This window comes from Phasianus colchicus, chromosome 2, assembly GCF_987193195.1.
Source record: "Phasianus colchicus chromosome 2, bPhaCol1.hap1.1, whole genome shotgun sequence".
Lineage (NCBI taxonomy): Eukaryota > Metazoa > Chordata > Aves > Galliformes > Phasianidae > Phasianus > Phasianus colchicus.
Genome location: NC_143437.1, coordinates 107,413,280 through 107,433,499, shown reverse-complemented (window position 1 = coordinate 107,433,499; position 20,220 = coordinate 107,413,280). Strand labels below are relative to the sequence as shown.

Sequence of the window (20,220 nt, the reverse complement as noted above, 5' to 3'; positions counted from 1 at the left end):
CAGTTGTGACAGGAGAAAAGAAGTTAATTGTGAGGCTGTAATTATAGGAGGATATGCTGTAAAACATCCTGGTTTTGCATTTTAGCACTATAGATTTCTTGGCTATATCTGTTTCTACCTCTTCTCCGAAACACAGAGAAGCCATTCTCACTATATCTACTAGGAACAGTTTGATTTTTTTTTCATATTCCTCTTCTTAGAAGACATAACATTTAATATTCTTTTACGAATGTTACTGAATGCAGATCTGATGATTAGCAACGATAAGAGACCATAATTTTTGGTTTAAGACATTTATTTGGGTGTGTGAATAAAATAATAACATATGTATTGCTTCATATGCTCCAAGATCTGCATGAACCCAAAGTGACTGAGCATCCAAACATCCCGTGAGGTAGGCTGGAATAGGTGGCCAAGATGCCAAAGTGGCTTGTGTATTAATTAAAAGCAAAAAAAAGGGAGTGACTTCAGCAAGGAAAACCAGGATCTCCAGAAGCAGTGTGCTAACAGGACGTGCCCTCTGGAAGCTTCTTTGAAGGCTCATTTGCTGGGGGTTTACACAGAGGAGGAATCCATCAAAATCAGCTCCTCAAGGCAGTGGAAATGTTGCTGGTACAAGGGCACTGACCCAGTGGAAGCCTTTCCTTACTGTGCCGGAATCCTGTAGGGATACAAAGAACCTCATTACTTTTCTGAAGTGGGATGAAGCTCAGCCTCTGAAAGACTCAGTTGCTGCTAATTACCATTAAGAATAAACATATATGTTGAGTTCCTTCACGTAGGTGCCTACAAAGAAGGGTCCCTATGGGTGCTGGCTGTGTAGGTCTGCACACAACCAGCCTACATGAACTGTCCTCACTGGCAAACCAGATCTGTTACCTCCGCTAGTAAGTTACTGATTCAGCTCTCTTCAAAATAAAGACCAGGGATTTTGTTTCATGATTTCAACACACAAGTTCAGTGCCATTTGAAGAGCCCTGGAGTAGGTATCTGCTTGGCCTCCAGCATTGTTTTCCCATAGGTCATATCAGCCAGACTTATCAGTGTGGTTTAGATAGTCCAAGGCACCTCAAATGCCACGAAACACCACAGTTTTGTTTATTGAATCAAATCCTATGTGTCCAGTTTCTTTCCAAATAGATTGAATTCTCAGTTGGAAAAAGAAGATATCAATACCTTATTGGTGTCAGCTTCTGCTGTAGTGAGTCAAGCCAGCTGAAAACAAGCATCTCAATAAGAAAAAATTTAATCCTGAGCATTAGCATCCACTGATATCATGCATGGGACATTCTACTCAGGAGTATTTCTGCAGAAAATTATTCCTGAAAAAAACCCTCAAGAGGCCTTGTTCACTCTTCAGCCCCAGTTCTCCTGGGATCAGAGCTAACAGAAGTTCTTAGAGACATTCAATGCTGAAAATCTGCCATCTGCTCTTTTCTCATCATCTCTATTTACCAACTATAGAACGTGAGTCCTAAAGTGAATGATATTTTAGGAAGACAGAGAGATTGAGTTATTCCTTTGCAAAATCATTTAATAGTAGATTGCTTCTGTACTGTTCATTTTCCTGAATTCCTAAGTGGGTGCTTCCTTAAAATCATTGATACCATGACAGTGAACGTATCCTAATATTGGTGTGGCTTGAGTTTCTTGAAACCACAATCTGACAGCTTGAGATGTCAGACTGAGATGCCTGAGAAGTATCTTTGATCCTAAGTTGAAGTGCACTCCTCAAATGTGTGTTTAAATCCTTATGGAAAGAAAAAGTCTTGCTACTAGGGGAGCTGCAGGCATTATTAGAAGTTGGTCTCCAAGGTGAAAAGTGCAATACAAATGCAATTGCCTTCATTCAATCACAAATTCACACCTAAGAGATGCAAGGCTGTGGGAGGAAGAAGTGATGCTTTCCTTATTGAAACCTAGGTCTTTTGGAAAAGGAAAAGTATAGAGGAATGGATGACACATTTTTCCCTCTAACAGGTAAAAATACTGCCAGATATTTTTGTAATAAGTTTCTTTGATTTTTTTTTTCCCCATCTAAAATCAAATTCAGGAAGAAAATGCTGAATTCTGGGAAATGCTGGCACTCTTGAACTTCTGAACTTCTACTTTTGTACATAGCTTCCATCAGAATTAATTACCTCTTTAAACATGACCACTTCTCCAGCATAACTACCAACAGGACAAGAGGGAACGGCCTCAAATTGCTCCAGGGGAGGGTCAGGTTGGATATTAGGAAATATGTCTCCTCAGAAGGAGTGGTGATGTAGTGGCACAGGATGCCCACCCTCAGGGTGGGGTCACCATCCCTGAGGATGTTCAATAAGTGTTTAGATATTGCACAAAGAGACCCATGTTTAGTGGGGAAGTATTGGTGGTAGGTGGACAGTTGGACTGGATGGTCTTGGAGGTCTTTGCCAACCATGATGTTTCTTTGATCCTATACAACATATTTATGTTCCCCCTCCACACATATTCCTCACGTATTGCTGCTCTGCAAGACCCCCCATCAAAATGTGTGCATCCTGCACAAAGGAGCAGCGGGCAAATGGCAGAAAGAAAATGCTCTCCCTTCCACCCTGCAGCACTTACTTGGCACAGCAGTTTAACAGCCCCCCATGGCACGGTCCAGAGATGGTGAAGGTGGGGGGGCATGACCCTACACGGCAGAAATTCCCCTGGTTCCTGCATGCTACGGTGTCAGGGTAAAGTGGATCTGCTGAGCCTGTGGGGAAAGGAAGGTGTTAAAGTCTTTTTAGTTTTAAACAGTAAAGGATAAATACACAGTAAAGGATAAATGCGCAATAAAGGATGGATATGCAATAAATCATATGCTGTTGATTTTTTAGATTCTGCCTGAGAACAGATGATGCATAGCACCAGCATCACAGATTGCCTATCATTTGGCCACAGCCTTTTTTTCCTCCTAGGCACGCACTTGTGCTTGCATCTCCTTTCAGTGGCAGGATTGATGAGGTATCTCACCTGGAGCAGCCTGGAAGAGGAAGAGGAGAACAGCGAAGAGCAGGCAGAGGACCTTCATGGCTCAGTTGTGGACTGTGTGTCCCAAATCCTCAAAGACTGAAGGAGGATGATGTTTGTTTGAGGAAGAGGCAAGGGAAGGCGCCTGGCATTTATAGGGGTTGTGGGATTGTGAAAGTTTGACGGCTGAGCGCTCTGTCAATAAGTAACTGCACCCAACCTTTTGTCAAGCAACTGGTTATCCCCCGATCACAAGTTGCAGTGAAAGATCTGGTGAAAATGTTGCAATCTGCAACAGTGAATTTCCACTGACCGTGACGGCCGGTTGTATAATGGGGCTATTAGCCAAGCCCCAAACCTCTGGCTTTTGTAGATTTGTTTCCAGCATGGGCACAGGCATGGAACATGCAGAGGGCTTGGTGGCCAGCTGTTGGAGCCCAGTCCCAGCATTGTCCCTGGACCTATTGCTTGCTGATTCCTGTAGCATTTGTCTCCCCATCCCTCTTACTGAGGGAAAGCAATGTGAAACATTTCAGTCTTGATGCAGTTTTGCTCTGCCACTTTTTATGCAAGTTCCAGACTAACCTCACCCAGTGCAGAGGGCTGACACAAAGGTCTCTCTCTCCTGTAATTCTCACTCATATCCCACCTTGAACGCTTTGCATTTTTACCAGCTTTTGATATCTACTTTTATTTCCCCTCCTATTGCCCCAAAAGGTTTGGAGAATGGTACGAACCCATAAGAGATTTATGGATAATAAGGGAGGGATCATGGAATCATAGAATCGTTAAGATTGGAGGTCGTTTCAGTGATTAACATTAGCCCTGGCAAAGATGTCTTTCCTGTGTGTGACATGCAGGCTTGCCACTCACTTCTGAAATGCTGAGTGTCATAGAATTACAGAATGCTCCAAGTTGGAAGGAACGCACAGGGATCACTGAACCCAACCCCTGTCCTCACACAGCATCCCCCAGCCCAAACCCTACATCTGAGTGTGGTATCCCTGAGCTCCAGCAGCTCGGGGCTGTGCTCACTGCCCTGGGAGCTGCTCCATGCCCACTGCCCTCTGGGGCAGAACCTTTCCCTCACCCCCACCTGACCCTCCCTTGACGCAGCTCAAAGCACAGATGTTTGTCCAGTTCCTGCTTCTTGCATTCCGGTTCAGTGGTTTGCTTCCTTGTTACTTCATTTATTAGATTTCAGTGGGAGTTGATGCTATTTTTGTTCTAAGAATTCTTTGCAAGATGAAAACATGACTGATGCTTATGTTTAATCTACGTGCTAACTAGCAAGTTTAGGCAGTAAGAAGGTAGCAGCCAGGTGAGTTACCTGCTAATGTGGTGAATAACAATAAGGTAAACACTGTTTTTACTCTTTCATCCATAAAATCTAATCACCAGGGACTGCTCAGCACTTCAGAATGTTCTTTTTCATCCCACTGCCTTAGAAATTATCCACTGGTGAGGACTCTCTGCTACCACATGCAGCATTTATAGAATCATAGAACAGTACAATCACCAAGATTGGAAAAGACCTATAAGATCATCCAGTCCAACCATCCACCTGTCACCAATGGTTCTCACTAAACCATGTCCCTCAACACAACATCTAAACTCTCCTTGAACACCTCCAGGGTCGGTGACTCCATCACCTCCCTGTGCAGCCCATCCCAGTGGCTGATCACTCTTTTGGAAAAGCAGTATTTCCTAACGTCCAACCTGAATCTCCCCTGGTGCAACTTGAGGCCATTCCCTCTCACTATCTATCCTATCACTATTTAAACAGGCTCTGCTCACTTTTAGGGCTGTGCTGGTCCCCACATGCAAAATTAACCTATATCGACTATCAAATAGATAATATGTCAGTGGTCCAAATTTCCACAGCATTCACAGATCTTGACACAAACAATTCTCAGAGGGGGAGAGCAGCGCTCCAGTATGCAAGCAATGTTTTAAGCCCTACTAGCATGCGTACAGCCTTAAAAAGTCATTCAGAGCAATAGGAAAATTCCATGACTTTGACTGCTAACAAAAACAAAGACAGGTGCAAGCTGGTTGCTTCAAACCAGGCCAAATTTGTACAGAATGTCCCGAGAGCTGAACCATTGGCATTGCACTGACCATGGGCTGGAACACACCGGTGTGTGCATGGAGCTGCTCCTATGGCTGCCAGGGCCAGGAAGGAGTTCTGCTGCAACCTCTGCTGAATGTTGACTTCCAGACATGATCTGGGAGCTCCCGGAGCTGTAGGTGCCTACCCCAAGAGAATGGAGCTAAGCAAATAGGTTTTAAGGAGTTTCACTGAAAATCTTATTTAGGAATGCTGCAGTGTGGATACGACAGAAAGAATTCCTTGAAAGTATTCATAGAATCATAGAATCACCAAGGTTGGAAAAGACCTACAGGATGATCCCGTCCAACCATCCACCAATAGTGAGTTCTCTCAAGCACAGCTTAAAAGCTAACGACTAATGAAATTTGGGGATGAGCTGTTCGTAGGGTCTGAGAACCATTCTGCCTTGAGGAGTGTTTATTGATATAGCTGTACGTGTATTTGGGCACAGTAAATCTTGATTTTGCCCTTTTAACTAGGAACATGCATTTAAAGCAACATAGGCACATGATTATTTAGAAGAGCATATACTTACATATCAGTAACACCACGTTTATGCCTACAAGGAGTCTCCTTACATTCTTAATTATGGCACAAATCCTTGCAATACACACAGAGTGATTTATATTTGTGGTGCTTCGCCTTTCAGTGGCCAAAAGCAGAGTAAGAAAGTAAAATCTGACAATACTTTGTTCTTCAGTTGTCTTAAGCTTCCAAGATTTAGCTAATCAATGAACGTGGACTGAAATCTTACATTCCTCTTATAACCAAGTACACGTAGGGTAATTTTAACAAAAGCATATAGGTTTTTCTAAATGAGAGAATGCCAATGGATGAGCAAATTCTTAGCATCCTCAAAAAGGCACACAAGTCTGATGGAGGCAGAAGAGGAGACTGAAAAGCCACCACTGAAAAGCACCGAGTTCAAGGACACCATATTGCTGGAGTCTGGCAACCTGGTCAATTATTACCTATTGGCAGCTTGGCTACCCTTGGTTGCTTTTATCTCCATTGCATTTGTCATCGTGTTGCAATCCATACAGTGAGTCAGTTAAATAAACCTGTGCACACGGGTGCTAAAAAACTACACAGCCAATGTAATGTCCTCCTAAACCCTGTGCGAGATGAAGAGATGGAGTTAGAAGGAATGACAATCAATGTTCATGAGGAAGAGTGTGAGGCAGGAGCTGCTGACTGTTATGGAGAGAAGGCAAATTCCTCTCCAGTCTTATCCTAGAATCATAGAATCATAGGATGACTTGGGTTGGAAGGGACCTTAAAGCTCACCCAGTCCCAACCCCTGCCACAGGTTGGTTCCCTTCCAGCTCAGGTTGCCCAGGGCCCATCCATGGCCTTGGGCACCTCCAGGGATGGGGCACCCACAGCTCTGGGCAGCAGTGCCAGGGCATCACTGCCATCTCAGGGAAAACTTTCCCTCTGACACCCAATCTGAATCTTCTCTTTTATAGTTTGAAGCCATTTCAACTTGTCCTACCAATCCATGTAAAAAGTTGATTTCTCTCCTGTTTATAACACCCCTTTAAGAATTGGAAGGCCACAATGAGGCCTCCCCACAGACTTCACTTGTCTGACGAGTTTCCTGATCTCTCATATATCACCGTTTCTGGAGTGCTGCATCTCCTGGAGATGTTGAGTCTTCTGTGCAGATGCTATTGTAGGAAATAACACAAATAGCACATTGTAGGTGTCCCTATTCATTGCAGGGAATTGGACTAGATTATCTTTAAAGGTCCCTTCCAACCTTCCAACACAAATGATTCTGTGATTCTATGGGGTCACATACATCAGACAGGTCAGTGTGGCATTGACCTTCACCTACATACACGTGATGGTTGGCATGGATAACAGGCAAGTCTGCTGTGTTTGCCATGTCCAAAATCTCATTATTACTTGCTGAGGTGTAGCTGATACAGCCAGCGAAGTCTGGACAGTGATTCAACCAACCTCTCTGTGTCTGCTCTAACAGATTAAATAGTGTCAGGACAGGAGCCCTGGAGTTTGATCATCCATAACAAATTTTTGGAATGGCCTTGGCAATTTTGACCTCTGCTAGCACTCTGCCAAAAATTCCTGGGCAGTTTCAATGCTAAATCCAGGCTAGAAAGCATTCCAGCAGGCAGTCTGGTGTGGTAACCTTGTTCAGGAAGCAGAGATGGTTGCATGATATGGGTATGGTTGCACCACGCTATCAGATCTCAGGACCTAGAGAAAGGCACTGCTTACTAGTATGGAAATGCAATTTTCCAGCCTGTATGTGCAACTAATCATATTGCAGGCATTCATGGCTTCTACAATCCATGCTGGAAATCAACTGTCTCTGCTTCCCAGTTGGGCAGATGGCAAACTGTGAGGGATAACACTAACAGCAAGATTATTGCTGACCTGAAAGATGCAGGATGCCCATGGAATTCGAAAAGATGCTTTGAAGTACAGTACTTCAAGGAGCAAAGAAAACAGGCCACACGAAGGACTCCCTTTGAGTAAGGAGCTGATTACTTCATATTCAGGAGACCAGATTACGTCTCCTGAGGTCAATGTCACAGGCAAAACCTGGTTGTGTAACCCATGCTGTAATCAAGAAGATAATCAATTTCCAATGAACAAACCAGTGCCTTATGAAACGTGTGCAGGGGCTGGGTGCATTCTAACACCCTATGGGCTACATCGGAGGAAAGGAAGGGAAGGAGCAGCACCTGGCTGGGGATCAGCATCTCTGCCCTTGTGTCTTCATCACCACAATGCTTGCTTCTTAGTTACTATCTTGAGATAAGGTATTCTTGTACAAAACTGGAGGCCAAGCAAAGCTGAGAGGGCTTTTACCACTGCTGCTGCTGCTCGTGTTACGCCTCTAAGTGTCCTTAAAGTGTAGAGATTAACACGTGGTGATGGCTGTGGTCCAGAGACCAACAGTGAGCACTGACTCTGAGATTTAGAATGGAATGGAATGGAATGGAATGGAATGGAATGGAATGGAGTGGAGTGGAATGGAATGGAATGGAGTGGAGTGGAATGGAATAGAGTGGAGTGGAGTGGAATAGAGTAGAATAGAATAGAATAGAATAGAATAGAATAGAATAGAATAGAATAGAATAGAATAGAATAGAATAGAATAGAATAGAATAGAATAGAATAGAATACAGTAGAGTAGAGTGGAATGGAATGGAGTGGAATGGAATGGAATGGAATGGAATGGAATGGAATGGAATGGAATGGAATGGAATGGAATGGAATGGAATATTTTGAGTTGGAAGGGACTTTAGCCCAACACCCCTGCAATGAGTAGGGATATCTCCAGCTCAATCAGGTGCTCAGGGCTCTCTGTCTCTGCAGCTAGTTTCAGGTCACTTTCTTGCTGGAACTTTTAATTTGTGTGTTCAGAGGGCCTCAGTATAGAACTATGATGTTTCTTAGGGGTCAGAGAGAGACAGGACCCTAAAAAACTCCTTGATATCTACTCTCTCTATCCACTTTAATACCTCCTTGATTTTCATCTGCTGAAGTTGACCAAACACTCAAGGCCATTTGAAGGCACTCATCCCTGTCATCACAGCACCTAAGAGGGTCACTTCTAGCCTTCAGCATAAAGGTCCCTGCAGAGTCACCCACTGCTAATAGCTCCTGCTCCCCTGTGCATGACTTTGCTGAGAAACCAAGCCTATAACAGCAGCACCTCTCAACCCCCGCCTCAGACAGCATTCCTGCTGGGTAATGAGCCTAGAACCCAGCAGGCAATGACCTTTGGAAAGGCCAGGATTTGCTTGCAGCAGGCAGGGCTGCATTTCTCAGGAGTCCCCTGTGCAGTTTGCACGCCCACGTCTCTGCTGGGGGTGTAAAGCATGGTTTCAGCTGCCCTTCACCCTCACCTCGGTCCTTCAGAGGTGCATTGTGTATAGCTTTGTGGGCGTTGGTACAAAGAGCGTGTGTAAATGTTTGGCCTTGGTAAAGAACTGTGGAAATACAGAGAAAAAAAAAATACCTGCAAAAGAATCGTTACCTCTCCCCAGGCAAGTCCCATGGATCGCCTCTCTTCGGCCATTACCTACAAGGCAGAATTCTCAGCTGCCTAACCGGATCACCTGGAGTTGATTGTCAACATGTCCCCTTTGCCTTATGATCTAGGTTTTGTTTTACGCCTAATTCTTCACTGGGCTGGGGCAGAAGGATGCACAGAATGAGAGAATCCTAGAACAGTTTGGGCTGGATCTACCTTAAAGAGCCCCAGCCCCAACATCCCACAGCCCAGGCTGCCCACAGCCCCATCCATGGGCTTGGGCACTGCCATCAATGGGGCACCCACAGCTCACTGGGAGGCAGTGCCAGTGTCTCATCTCCCTCAGCGTGATGGATTTCCTCCTTATGTCTAATGTAAATCTACCTTCTTTTAGTTTACAGCTATTCCTCCTTTCCTAACACTGCATAGATATATTGTCATTCTCATACATGATGAACAGAGACATTTTGGTAAGCCTTGGCAGGGCTTACTGATGGAGTCTGGTGTTGGGTGACAGTGGAGACAGTCCAACAGTGGGTTGGATAGAGGTTTCTAAAGTTGTGTTGAGCATACAACTAAACACAAGGACCATTCCTAGGGCAGCTGGCGTAACTGGCCATGTCCATTCTGTTTTCAGTTTCCAGAATAGTGTGACTGTATGAAAACCGTGTACAGGGAATTGGTCTGTGCCAATCCCCAGCTGTGTCCAAGGGCAGTTTGGGGGCGTTGTTAGTTGATTTGGACCAACATTTTGCCCTTGTTAAAGATACAAGCTGAGAACACAACATCGTGATCCTGTAACTCTGCCCCCCACGCTGTCTGACTTGCCATCATGAATGTGATTCTGTGCTAGAGAGATTCTCCACGCATCTTCTCACAGGAGAAGACCCTCCCTCTTTGCCCTCCCCTCATTGGTCCTGCTCACAAACACTGGGCAGCCATCCTGAGACCCTTCACCTTCATTCATTAAGAGTTCAACACCATCTTTCCAGCAGCATTTTACAGCATGGTGGAACAAAGCTGCAGCAGCTAAATTTTCCTTCTGAGGAACAAAGAAAGGAAAGAGGGGAGGAAACTGGCATTTGTCAGGCAGCTCTCCTTCTTACACAGCTGACAAAGCACAAGGTAAATAGTCATATCAAAAAGAAAAAAGAGAAAATTTGCATGAATCTTCGCACTGAGAATCAGTTGCTCATCTTCCTTCTATTTCTATGATAAGGGCGGTGAGGCACTGGCACAGGTTGCCCAGAGATGAGGTGGGTGCCCCATCCCTGCAGACAGCCAAGGTCAGGCTGCATGGGCTGTGAGCACTGATGGAGCTGTGGGTGTCCCTGTTCAGTGCAGGCAGTGGGACAGATGGCCTTGAAGAAGCCCTTCCAACAATAACTATGTGATCATTCTGTAGCATAAAGCTTTTGAAAAGGGTGTGCTGAGAACAACGTGGCCACGAGATTGGGCATCCATAAGGAGTGTCCTGGTAACATCAGTGTGCAAACCTGCCTTCCTTAGTGAGAGGTCAGCACCTGGAAGGCAAACAGAGACACAGAGAGAAGCAGACAGAGGAGGGGGGAGCAGTCAGGAATCTGCTGAATCTTCTTAGGGCATTACACACGATGCAGCGGTTGCTGAACTTGCCTTGCTGGGTAATTGTGTAACTACTTGCTGCTTCCCACACACTTACTTGGTTTGAGACGGTCATAAACATGCTATCTGACCTTCTAGTATGCTGTATGCTTGGTATGATCACACTCTTAGCCTCGTGAGAAGGGGCATGTTGTCCTGATCAGGGCCACGCGCTCCTGTTCAGTCCTGCCACTTGCATTCTAGGCAGAAATTCACATCATGTCTCTTTTACTGCAAGCATAAGGGCTAAGAAGCTTCTGACACACTTCTGAGGCTTTGAAAACTCAACCAACTGTGGCAGATCGTGGAATGCTGTTAGAAGAACAGTTGCCTGCAAACGAATAGCCTGTGACTTGTACCCTTCCCGTTTGGACATTTATTCATTTCAAAAATTTACTCTTAGTCACATCTTACTACCAACACTGGGGTCTGCACACTGAGGGGCTTTTTGGACTTCATCTAGATCTTCTTGGAATTTATGCCGACATCCCTCCAGTTTCCAAGAAGACTTTCACTCACTAGCATATTCCTTGGTAAAGACATGTATAATTGCTGAGAGGAATTAAAAATCATTCTGAATGCAGGTCGTAAGTCTGGTGTCACAAAAGATGTGAGCATTTGGTGGGATCAGTGGAATAAAGAAGTGAGACTGTCTCGACTCTTAAAAAAATGCTGAGAGAAAGATGCAGGTGTGGGTGTATGTGTGTGTGTGTGCATTTTCAGGTTTGAGAACTGCAATGGAGACATAGAAGAAATTGCTTTGAGTCCTATTTATTGTTATTGTGTCCTGAAATCATTCCAAAGAAGTGCTTTTCTATTCTGGATTCCTTGATAATCCATCTCATATCATACCTGGTTTATGATCAGATTTTAAAGATATCAGTGAAGATATCTGGATAGATGTCTTCTAGAAAGATATCTGGAAGTCTCTTTGCCTCCAGACTGCAGAGAAGGATAAATATCATCCACTTTCTATCAGCAAAATGTACACTGGGATCTCAATAGACTCCTCCATCCCTCTTCATCAATAACACTGTTCAGACCCCGGGGAAAGAAGAGGCTTTAGATCTTATTACTGACACTGTTCCTTCTGAGTTACCCTCCCTTCACAAATAGGAGGATCTTGATCCATAAAAATGTCCTGGAGTACAAAAATGATCACACCTTGACCACTGACAGGGAGGTCTGGCCTTGCCCTCAACTTGAACACTGTACAACAGAATGGAGGGGAATGAAATCAAAACTTCCATTTCCAGGGCAGTCATGGGATCATGCTTGAAGTGAGCTTGAAGAGTAACCCAGATGCTTGTACAGGCAGAAAAAGCCTTGTTATCTGATGTATTTCAAAATTCTGTGATATCATTTTCACCAGGGACAGGATATGCACAACTGAGCCCAGCCTAACACTGGCAGAAGGGCTCCCAAATCTGAAAAGTTGGACTTCTATTCACAGGCTTCAAGTACACCTCTGGTCAAGCCAGTTGTGTGTCAGCATTCAGATAAATGGCTTTTTATAGTAGGACAGCAGGACTGATCATGATTTTCTGAGACTTGAATGGGAAATACTTATCTGAAACGGGATTTGTTACAAGATCTTACAATTTTATAGAACTGCGGAATGCTTTTCTGCCTCATGCTTTCCCATATGATATTGCCTCAAAGATTTCCTCGTTTATGCAAAGTGGAGAGTTGTAGTTGGAAAAAAATCAAAGAGCCTTCATACTGTGAAGGAATTTTGTCACCAAGCAACCTATAACTCCTTCTCTTGCATGGGAGATACAAAGTTCTACTGCCTGGTTAACTGTTCCCTTGATTAACACACAAAACCAAACAGCTCCTGCCTACATTGTGGTTTGGATCACTTTTATGCTTGCTTTTGTTTTACAAAAAAGGCATCGAAAAGTCTTAAAAATTCATCCCAGCTGGTGCAATGTTTGGCTTTTCTAATGGCAGGTCTGCATTCAGAGCATCCGCAGTTCGGTGCCATCTCATCTGCCTTTCCATGTTTCCCTTGCTGATTTCCTCTTGGAAGAGCCGAGGACATCGCACAATGAGGCAGCGACATCTGGAGGATGGCCACCAAAGAAATCTGCTCATGCAACTCACTGGTGAGTAAAGATAGCTTTTGGGACAGTGAGGAGGGGCCGTTAGGGTTAGGCTCCATCAATGTGAGAATGTGAGCCATAGGAAGGTGCACACTCCAGGTTTTTGGCACACTGTCATCCTAGGTTCATCAGATCCCCCTCGCCTCTGCCTGTGGATGTGACTCCCAGGCAATGTGAGGCTTAATGCAGCACCCAGGGCTCTCGAGAGCTGTGATGCCCAGCTGTGCCCTGGTCTAAGGTTTGTCTGTTTTTCCTTCTGTCTCCACCCTCAGGATACAGAACAGTGTTTGAACAGCATCAAAACCTTCTCTGTTTCTCAGTCTGCCCCCTCCAAGAATGGGTTGGGCTCACAAGGGGTTGGGAAGGGACACAACCAGGCAGACGGCCTGAAATAACCAATGAGATATTCCTTAATATATAAAGTCATGCTCAGCAAAAAAAAAAAAAAAAAGGAAAAAGATGGGGCTTAGGGGTTCAGCATCTTTTGCCTGAGAGTTAGCTGGGCATCAGCCTATTTGTGGGATCCCTGTGTTGGATGCAGAACTGTGGGGCTTTGCTTTTTGTTCAATGTCTGGCCCTAGCACAGGCATAGCATTCTGTGCCTGCAATGGGAGATTGTAACCCTGGTGTGAAAACAGCTGGAGAAATTACTATTTTCAGTTCCTCTCTACCCTTTTGCTGCCAATCTCAGTGCTCCTTTGTCTCTTTATTATGTTCCCTCTATTTGTCTTTAAAAGTTCACCTTTAAAGAACCCTTAAAAGAGTTCCACTGCCTTAAATGAATTATAACTATGACTATGTCTTCTCACAGCTTCAGGCCTCTTTTTTTTTCCAGCACTCCATTCACTCTGCCCATCTCATCAAGAAATGCATGGGGCACCAGAAAGAGAGCGAGTTGAGTCTTAAATATCCTGATGTCTAGTTCTTATAGCTGGCTTCCAGTTCCTCACAGCTGAACATTTCCACAGAATCCACAGAATGACACTGATATAATGGAGCAAGTCCAGAGAGAGCCACCAAAGTGGCGAGGAACTCAGGCACTTGACAGAAAGGAGAAGCAGAGACAGTTGGGTTTGTTTGGCAGAAAGAAGATAAATTGATCTTAATGCAAACATTTCTGCCTAACAGGAAAGTATGTAAATGGACTGAGACTTTTCTTAAAGTGCACAGTGAAAAGATGAGGAGAAAGTACAAATTACAACAACAGGACAGATTCCCATTGGTGCCAAGCCAGAAAGCACCAGCGCTGTGGTGTATAACATGCCTTGCTGAGGATCAGGAGACTGCAAGATGGAATTTTTGTAAATGTCCTTGTCTGGAATCAGCTACACTTGTCCTTGTGGGTATCAGGGACGGGAAGAAAATCGCCCAGACATGACACCAGGCTGAGATGACCACTGCTTCCCTTCCAAATATGGAATGAGGGAAGATGAAAGGTATCTTAACACTTTACAAAACTGGTCCAGAAGACAAGGCCTCTCTGCCAGGGCACATTTGCTGCCGTTTGGTGAAGCTGTGGGATCTGGAGCAGGAGAGCAAAAGAGCTGCCCTTGGGCCAGCCATCCCATCACACCACCCCAGAGATGGGGACATGCTGACCCCGGTGTGATTTGAACACACAGCCTTCTGATCTGGAGTCAGACGCGCTACCATTGCGCCACGAGGTCAGGGATGAAGGATGCTCTTTTCATCCCAGGCCCATGCAGATCCGTTTGCATCTCAGCTCCTTCCTGCCCTGTGCCTCCACCATTCTGTCTGAGCACCGTGCTACAGTGACTTGGCCCCTTCTCTCCAAGTGGTGTCCCTGTATCCCCCACCTCCCATGGCTTTAATTCAGGCAGGATTGCACCCCACAGGGGTGAACACCTTGGATCGGACATGTGCACCACCATGACCATGAACCACAACAGACACGTGCAGCCCATCACCCCGACCTCGTGGCGCAAGGGCAGCGCGTCTGACTCCAGATCAGAAGGTTATGTGTTCAAATCACATCGGGGTCAAACGTGGGGCAAAACTACGCATTCTCTCTCCTGCCTCTGCTTTTCTGACGGTCTGCCTGCATTTGGGGGTGTTTTGACAAATCTTTACACACCTACAGCTGGGGAACCTGGACCTACCTGGGGCAATTCTTGCAAAATGCTCCCCAGAGCCACTGGCGTCCACATGCAGCAAGGGCATGAAAATGGCTGCAAAGGGTCACCGTGGGCTCATCAAGGGCACATCGCTCCCTGGTTTCTTTGAGAGATTACTTCCTTAGCAGTCAAGAGGAGACAAAGGACCATAGTTTACCATGGCTTTTAGCTGACCGCCACAGGATCTCCCAGAACAATCGATGCAGCTCAATCACAAGGCAGCTGGCAAAGTGGCTGGATGGCTGGTGGTGGGCTGTGGTCAGTGGTCATAAGTTGATGTTCCTCACCCTTTGGTATTGCTTTGGATGTTGCTGAAGGTCTGTGTGATGGGCACAGAGGATGTTCTATAGAATGAAGCATACAAGAAGCCCACTGGCTTCTTGTACTGGTTGGTGAGGGGCAGGAGCCAGTGGCACAAAGGACAATGGCCTGTGCTCATCACACATCTGGGCACCCCAATGGGAGCAGAGCTGGAGCCCAGATCACCATGACAAATGACCACACCTTGACCACTAATAGAGAGGTTTGACCTCGCCCTCAACTTGAACACTGTACCTTCAGTCAACAGAATAGAGGGAGATGAAAACAAAACTTCAGCTTCTAGTGCAGTCATGGGATCACGCTAGATGTGAACACATCCCCGTGATCCAGCAGTAGCCCAGATGCTTGTATAGACAGAAAAAAAGTCCTTGTTTCCTGACAATGTGGTCTGGACAAGCACAACTGGGATCATCAGTCTTCCTTACCTACATCCCCCCCAATGCCACGCAGTGATGGAAGCCCCCAGGGCTAACAGGGGGCCAGGGCCAGTGGCGCAATGGATAACGCGCCTGACTACGGATCAGGAGATTGCAGGTTCGACTCCTGCCTGGCTCGACACTTTTAATCTTCTCAGGGCTCCTACTTGCTCCCTCCATAAAGGTCTTAAAGCATGGGATTATCCCATCCCAGCTGAAGGATGTTACATTTTCTTTTGCTGAACTCCAGGTCACTCTGAATGGTGTTTGACCCCACTGGTGTCATTTGTGGAGTCAGGTTTCACCCCATCCTATTACTGAGTAATTTAGTGAAGATGTCTAATAGCGATATTATTAACATTGACCTCTGAATGTGTACCTGCCCCTTGTTACACTCTCATGCAAGAATTGCCCCAAGTAAGTCCAGGTTCCCCAGCTGTAGGTTTGTCAAAACGCCCCCCAAATGCAGGCAGACCATCAGAAAAGCAGAAGCAAAAGAGCTGAGTAGGGTTTTGCCCCACGTTTGACCCCGATGTGATTTGAACACATAACCTTCTGATCTGGAGTCAGACGCGCTGCCCTTGCGCCACGAGGTCAGGGTGGTGGGCTGCACATGCCTGGCACGGCCTGTGGTCATGGTGGTGCACATGTCTGATCCAAGGTCACCACTGGTAGAGTGCCCACGCATCCCTGCAGAAAGGTGCTTCTGCCCCTGTGTCTCTGATTGATCTTGTGCTCTCTTGTGAAGTCCAAATTGCCAGAAGAAGTTTGCATGGTAATCAAAGGGAGGACTCTGATACACCCGTGAGATGCATCTCTCCATGCAAATCTTCTGGGAGCTGTGGTGTGGGCTGAGTCTGTGGTTTTCTGTTCTTTGTGCTACCATTTCCTTTGCCTGCTGAATGCCAGCAGGTGAGCTGGTGTTACAGCATCTTACCTTGCTCATCTGTTCCACAACAGGCTACAGTGGGGCTGGTACACCTACCAGGTGTCAGAAAGGTTCCTTCTTCCTTCTTCCTTCCAGCACCATGCCCATGCTGGAGGAAGCACATGCTGGGGGCCATGTAGGCTCTAGGCTGGAAGGAGGCTGTGGCCAATGGTGCAATGGGCAGTGCAACCCATCCTGACTGTGGGTCAGGAGTCCTTAAGGCTGTTTTTTTCCTGATTTGGTGTAATCCTGCCCAAACCTGACTGTAGTGAGAGATATGGGGTTCAGGCTGCCCTGGGGTTTCTCTTGAAGTGGTGGGCTTCTAGACTTGGGCTTTGCCCTGGCTCTGGCTTATTTCCTTTCCTTGTCATGCATTCCGCCAAGGAGAACATCTTTATCAGAAATTCACTGAGCAATTGTCTCAAATATAGCTGGTGCTACATCTCTCTCATGAATGCTATCTGGATAGCATCACCTTCATCCTTCCCATTCCCATTCCCTCTTTCTTACAAAGAGTGATGTTTCCTGCTGATCCCACCTTTGCTTCGTTGCACTTCCATCTCACCCCACATCATTTCTCATTGCTCTCGTTTGGCTTAGTGTCAAATAATAGTGCCATCATCCTGTAACTGTTCTCTGACTATAGAAGACACCACTGATGAGCGTGAGGCACTGCTGGGCTGGGATCTGCTTTAGGAATTTTCCTAGGAGGAAGGTGCCTACCTGTGCACTAGGCAGCAGAGCTCCCACTGTCACCATAGTTACCAGATTTCCTACAATTTCATGTTAGATAAAGTTATATAAAGTTACAAAAAAGTTCGCATTACATTTATATACTTATCCTGAATGCAGGGAGCTCACTCCCTAGGGCTCAGTGTCAGAAACCAAACATCTTCCCTGCTCTCCAGACCTGTTAAAAGTCATCACACGCCTCCTCTTAAATTAGCAATGCTGAAGATGGAGAAAAGAGGCTTTGCCAGCCTTTCCCACCGAGCCATTCCCACCAGAGGGAGCCAGGAGCCAGCTCCTGGGCTCGCAAGCTGCAGAAGGTAGCTGTGCTGAGTGAAGGATCAGCCATCCCTAGGCCATGCTGCAAATTCCTCCACACGGGGCTGTATTCGTGTGTTAGACTCCTGACACAACACTCGGGGCATAACACGTCTTGAAGAGATGCAGGAGGTATTTTTGGATACTTGAGCTTACCGTCTTCATTTTTAAATAGAATACATTGATGTGGGTGTGATATTGATATGACAGAGAACCGACTTCAGTTCTTCTTATCACAAGAATATCCAGTTTCCCACTCAAAACCCCTTAAAAATCCCTTAAAACATTATAAATAAGGTCACCTTATCAGATAGTTTGAGAAGTATTTAACCTCAACTGCAGCCAAATTCTGCTGATTTACACTGCTAGAATGCAAACTTTTATTAGCAGCTGGGGAAAGCAGCTAGATCCCAAAATTGTAGTGTGCCAGGCTATTTTAGAACTATCCCATGGCCATTGAATGTAAGCTTAAAAAGAATGAGAAATCCTCCCATCTCATGCTTCCTCCCCTTCCTCACACTTCCAAATGCTGTGAGCGTCCATGGGATAATACACAATTTTCTGAATTTACCTAGAGGACACTGAATGACATTTCATTCTCCCTTATTGCTGACTGTCTTCTTCATCATATCCTTTCTCCAGGATTTACACCCACAGTGTTTCCACCTGGCAGACACTTCTCAGGAGCCATCACGGTGATTTCACAAGGAGAGGTGCCTGGTGGAGGTGTCCGTGGCTGGCAAGGCTGGGCAGTTGGCTGCAGCACTGGAGGAGTTTCCCTGCAGCTTTAGGAGAACTCATTCCATTGGGTGTCACTGTTCTCATCTCATAGCTATAATAATAATTACAGCCATAGAACCATAGAGTCATTCAGGTTGGAGAAGACCTCTAAGATCACCCAGCTCAACCTCACCCACCCCCACCATGCTCACTGCCCACGTCCCTCAGTGCCACATCTCCCATTGAAACCCCTGAGGATGCTGACCCCACCACCTCCCTGAGCAGCTGTGCATCACTGCTCTTTATGAGAAGAAACTGTTCCTAATATCCAACCTGAGCCTCTCCTGGGAGGTTGATGGGTATTGATCACTGATACACAGTTCTTCCCTGCCAATTGCAGCAGAGATGGAGGCAGCTTCTGGAAACACCTGTAAATACAGACTCAGTGCTTCCCATGCTTCCATCAGAAGTGATTTTGCATGTAAGTTTGGAGATTGATACAGTACATTTTTCTGCCTGTGGCCTTTATAGACTTAGCTAAGGTGACTGGGAGGGGTAAGCAGAGATGCTATTACATGGGCTGTTTGCATTGGTGTGGAATGTTAGCTTAGCAAGATCAGCTCCACTGCAGTATGATCACTGAAGAGCTTATCTCTGTTCCCCAGATTAAGAAAAAGAAACAAGCCTTTACCAAAGACTGCTTATCTCACATAGCACAGACACATACCTGAGGGCTGCGTTGAAGTTCTGTGTCTCTGTTGACTCCAAGGAAAACTAGATGATGCTAAATTAGACAGCTGGGCTGAGTTTCACTGTACCTCTTTTGGAGGCTGATGGTACAGAAGCCTTCATTTGAACCAGCGTTCTGCATTCCCCTTTGTAGTTAGTGTAGAGATGCAAGCACTGGGTACATATGTCTGTACAAATGTCTTTCCTACCTGGAAAAAAGCTGGAGAAGAGGAAAGCAACAAACAAGAAAAATGAAATTCCCTTAGGGCAGAGGCACCAAGGATCATAGAATCGTAGAATTGTTAAGGTTGGAAAAGGCCAATAAAGCTGTGTAGTCCAACTGCCAACCCATCAGTGAATGAGAAATCAGCTCCTCGACAGAGGATTCAGTGTTTACAGGGTCTTGGGGACCAAGGAGAACTAGTAACAGTTTTCATAGTGTAAGCTCTGGTCAAAGCTGTTGGCAAACACCTCCATGCATCGCTTCCCCTGCACAGTCACAGTCACAGTTTGTCACCTCTGAGTCTGGGCGGGTGATGTGTACAAGAAATAGGGACTATGGAGAGAAACCTTTAACAAAATGAATTTCATCCAAAATCAAAATATGGCTCTTTTTTTTTTTTTTTTTTTTTTTTCCCCTAGGGTGAAATTTATGGTCATAATTTGAAAGGGATCATGACTGTACAAAACCTTACAGTCTGACAGTGAGAGCATTCATGTGCAAAGGCTGGAAATGATAGGGAAGGATTCTGAGTGTTAGGTTATTGGAAAAGCACTCCTCTTCCAGCAGGTTATTAACACACCCAAAGTATTGCATTTCTCCCTCACTTTCCATGGAACTATAACAAATAAATGAAAGAAAGCAGACATTTCAGTCCTTAACTAAGCAGAACAGGGCCATTTTATTGCAATTTAATAAATTTGCAGCATTAGAAAGCTGAGTTCCTGCTCTAGTCTAATAAAGAACAAAGTTGGGTCTTATCTGAGAGCTGAGATATTCCCCTTGGCTTCAGCTGAAGCATGGGACAGTTGTCATTTCCCTGTCAGTGCCTTTGTTTCATTCTTTTCTCTGCAATGTGTGAAAATGGA

General features: G+C 45.5%; 1 protein-coding gene and 4 non-coding genes across 6 annotated transcripts; 2 read left to right on the top strand and 3 right to left on the bottom strand.

The window, feature by feature from the left end:
- Nucleotides 1–427: 427 nt before the first annotated feature.
- Nucleotides 428–3,142, bottom strand: LOC116235660 (gallinacin-10). Of its 2 annotated transcripts, XM_031603935.2 has the most exons (3): nucleotides 2,986–3,142; nucleotides 2,593–2,725; nucleotides 428–661 (listed from the first exon to the last, which is right to left on the bottom strand). In XM_031603935.2, exons 1-3 carry the CDS (start codon nucleotides 3,041–3,043, stop codon nucleotides 646–648), a joined length of 207 nt encoding a protein of 68 aa, XP_031459795.2. In that variant the 5' UTR covers nucleotides 3,044–3,142; the 3' UTR covers nucleotides 428–645. The 2 variants fall into 2 exon arrangements, with proteins under 2 accessions (XP_031459795.2, XP_031459796.1); XM_031603936.2 differs by lacking the exon at nucleotides 428–661 and having other exon boundaries at nucleotides 2,589–2,725.
- An 11,288-nt stretch (nucleotides 3,143–14,430) lies between these two features.
- Nucleotides 14,431–14,502, bottom strand: TRNAW-CCA (transfer RNA tryptophan (anticodon CCA)). The gene has a single exon. It is a non-coding gene; the product is annotated as a tRNA-Trp (tRNA).
- A 264-nt stretch (nucleotides 14,503–14,766) lies between these two features.
- On the top strand, nucleotides 14,767–14,838 carry TRNAW-CCA (transfer RNA tryptophan (anticodon CCA)). The gene has a single exon. It is a non-coding gene; the product is annotated as a tRNA-Trp (tRNA).
- Nucleotides 14,839–15,773: 935 nt separating this feature from the next.
- Nucleotides 15,774–15,846, top strand: TRNAR-ACG (transfer RNA arginine (anticodon ACG)). The gene has a single exon. It is a non-coding gene; the product is annotated as a tRNA-Arg (tRNA).
- A 385-nt stretch (nucleotides 15,847–16,231) lies between these two features.
- On the bottom strand, nucleotides 16,232–16,303 carry TRNAW-CCA (transfer RNA tryptophan (anticodon CCA)). The gene has a single exon. It is a non-coding gene; the product is annotated as a tRNA-Trp (tRNA).
- Nucleotides 16,304–20,220: the final 3,917 nt, after the last annotated feature.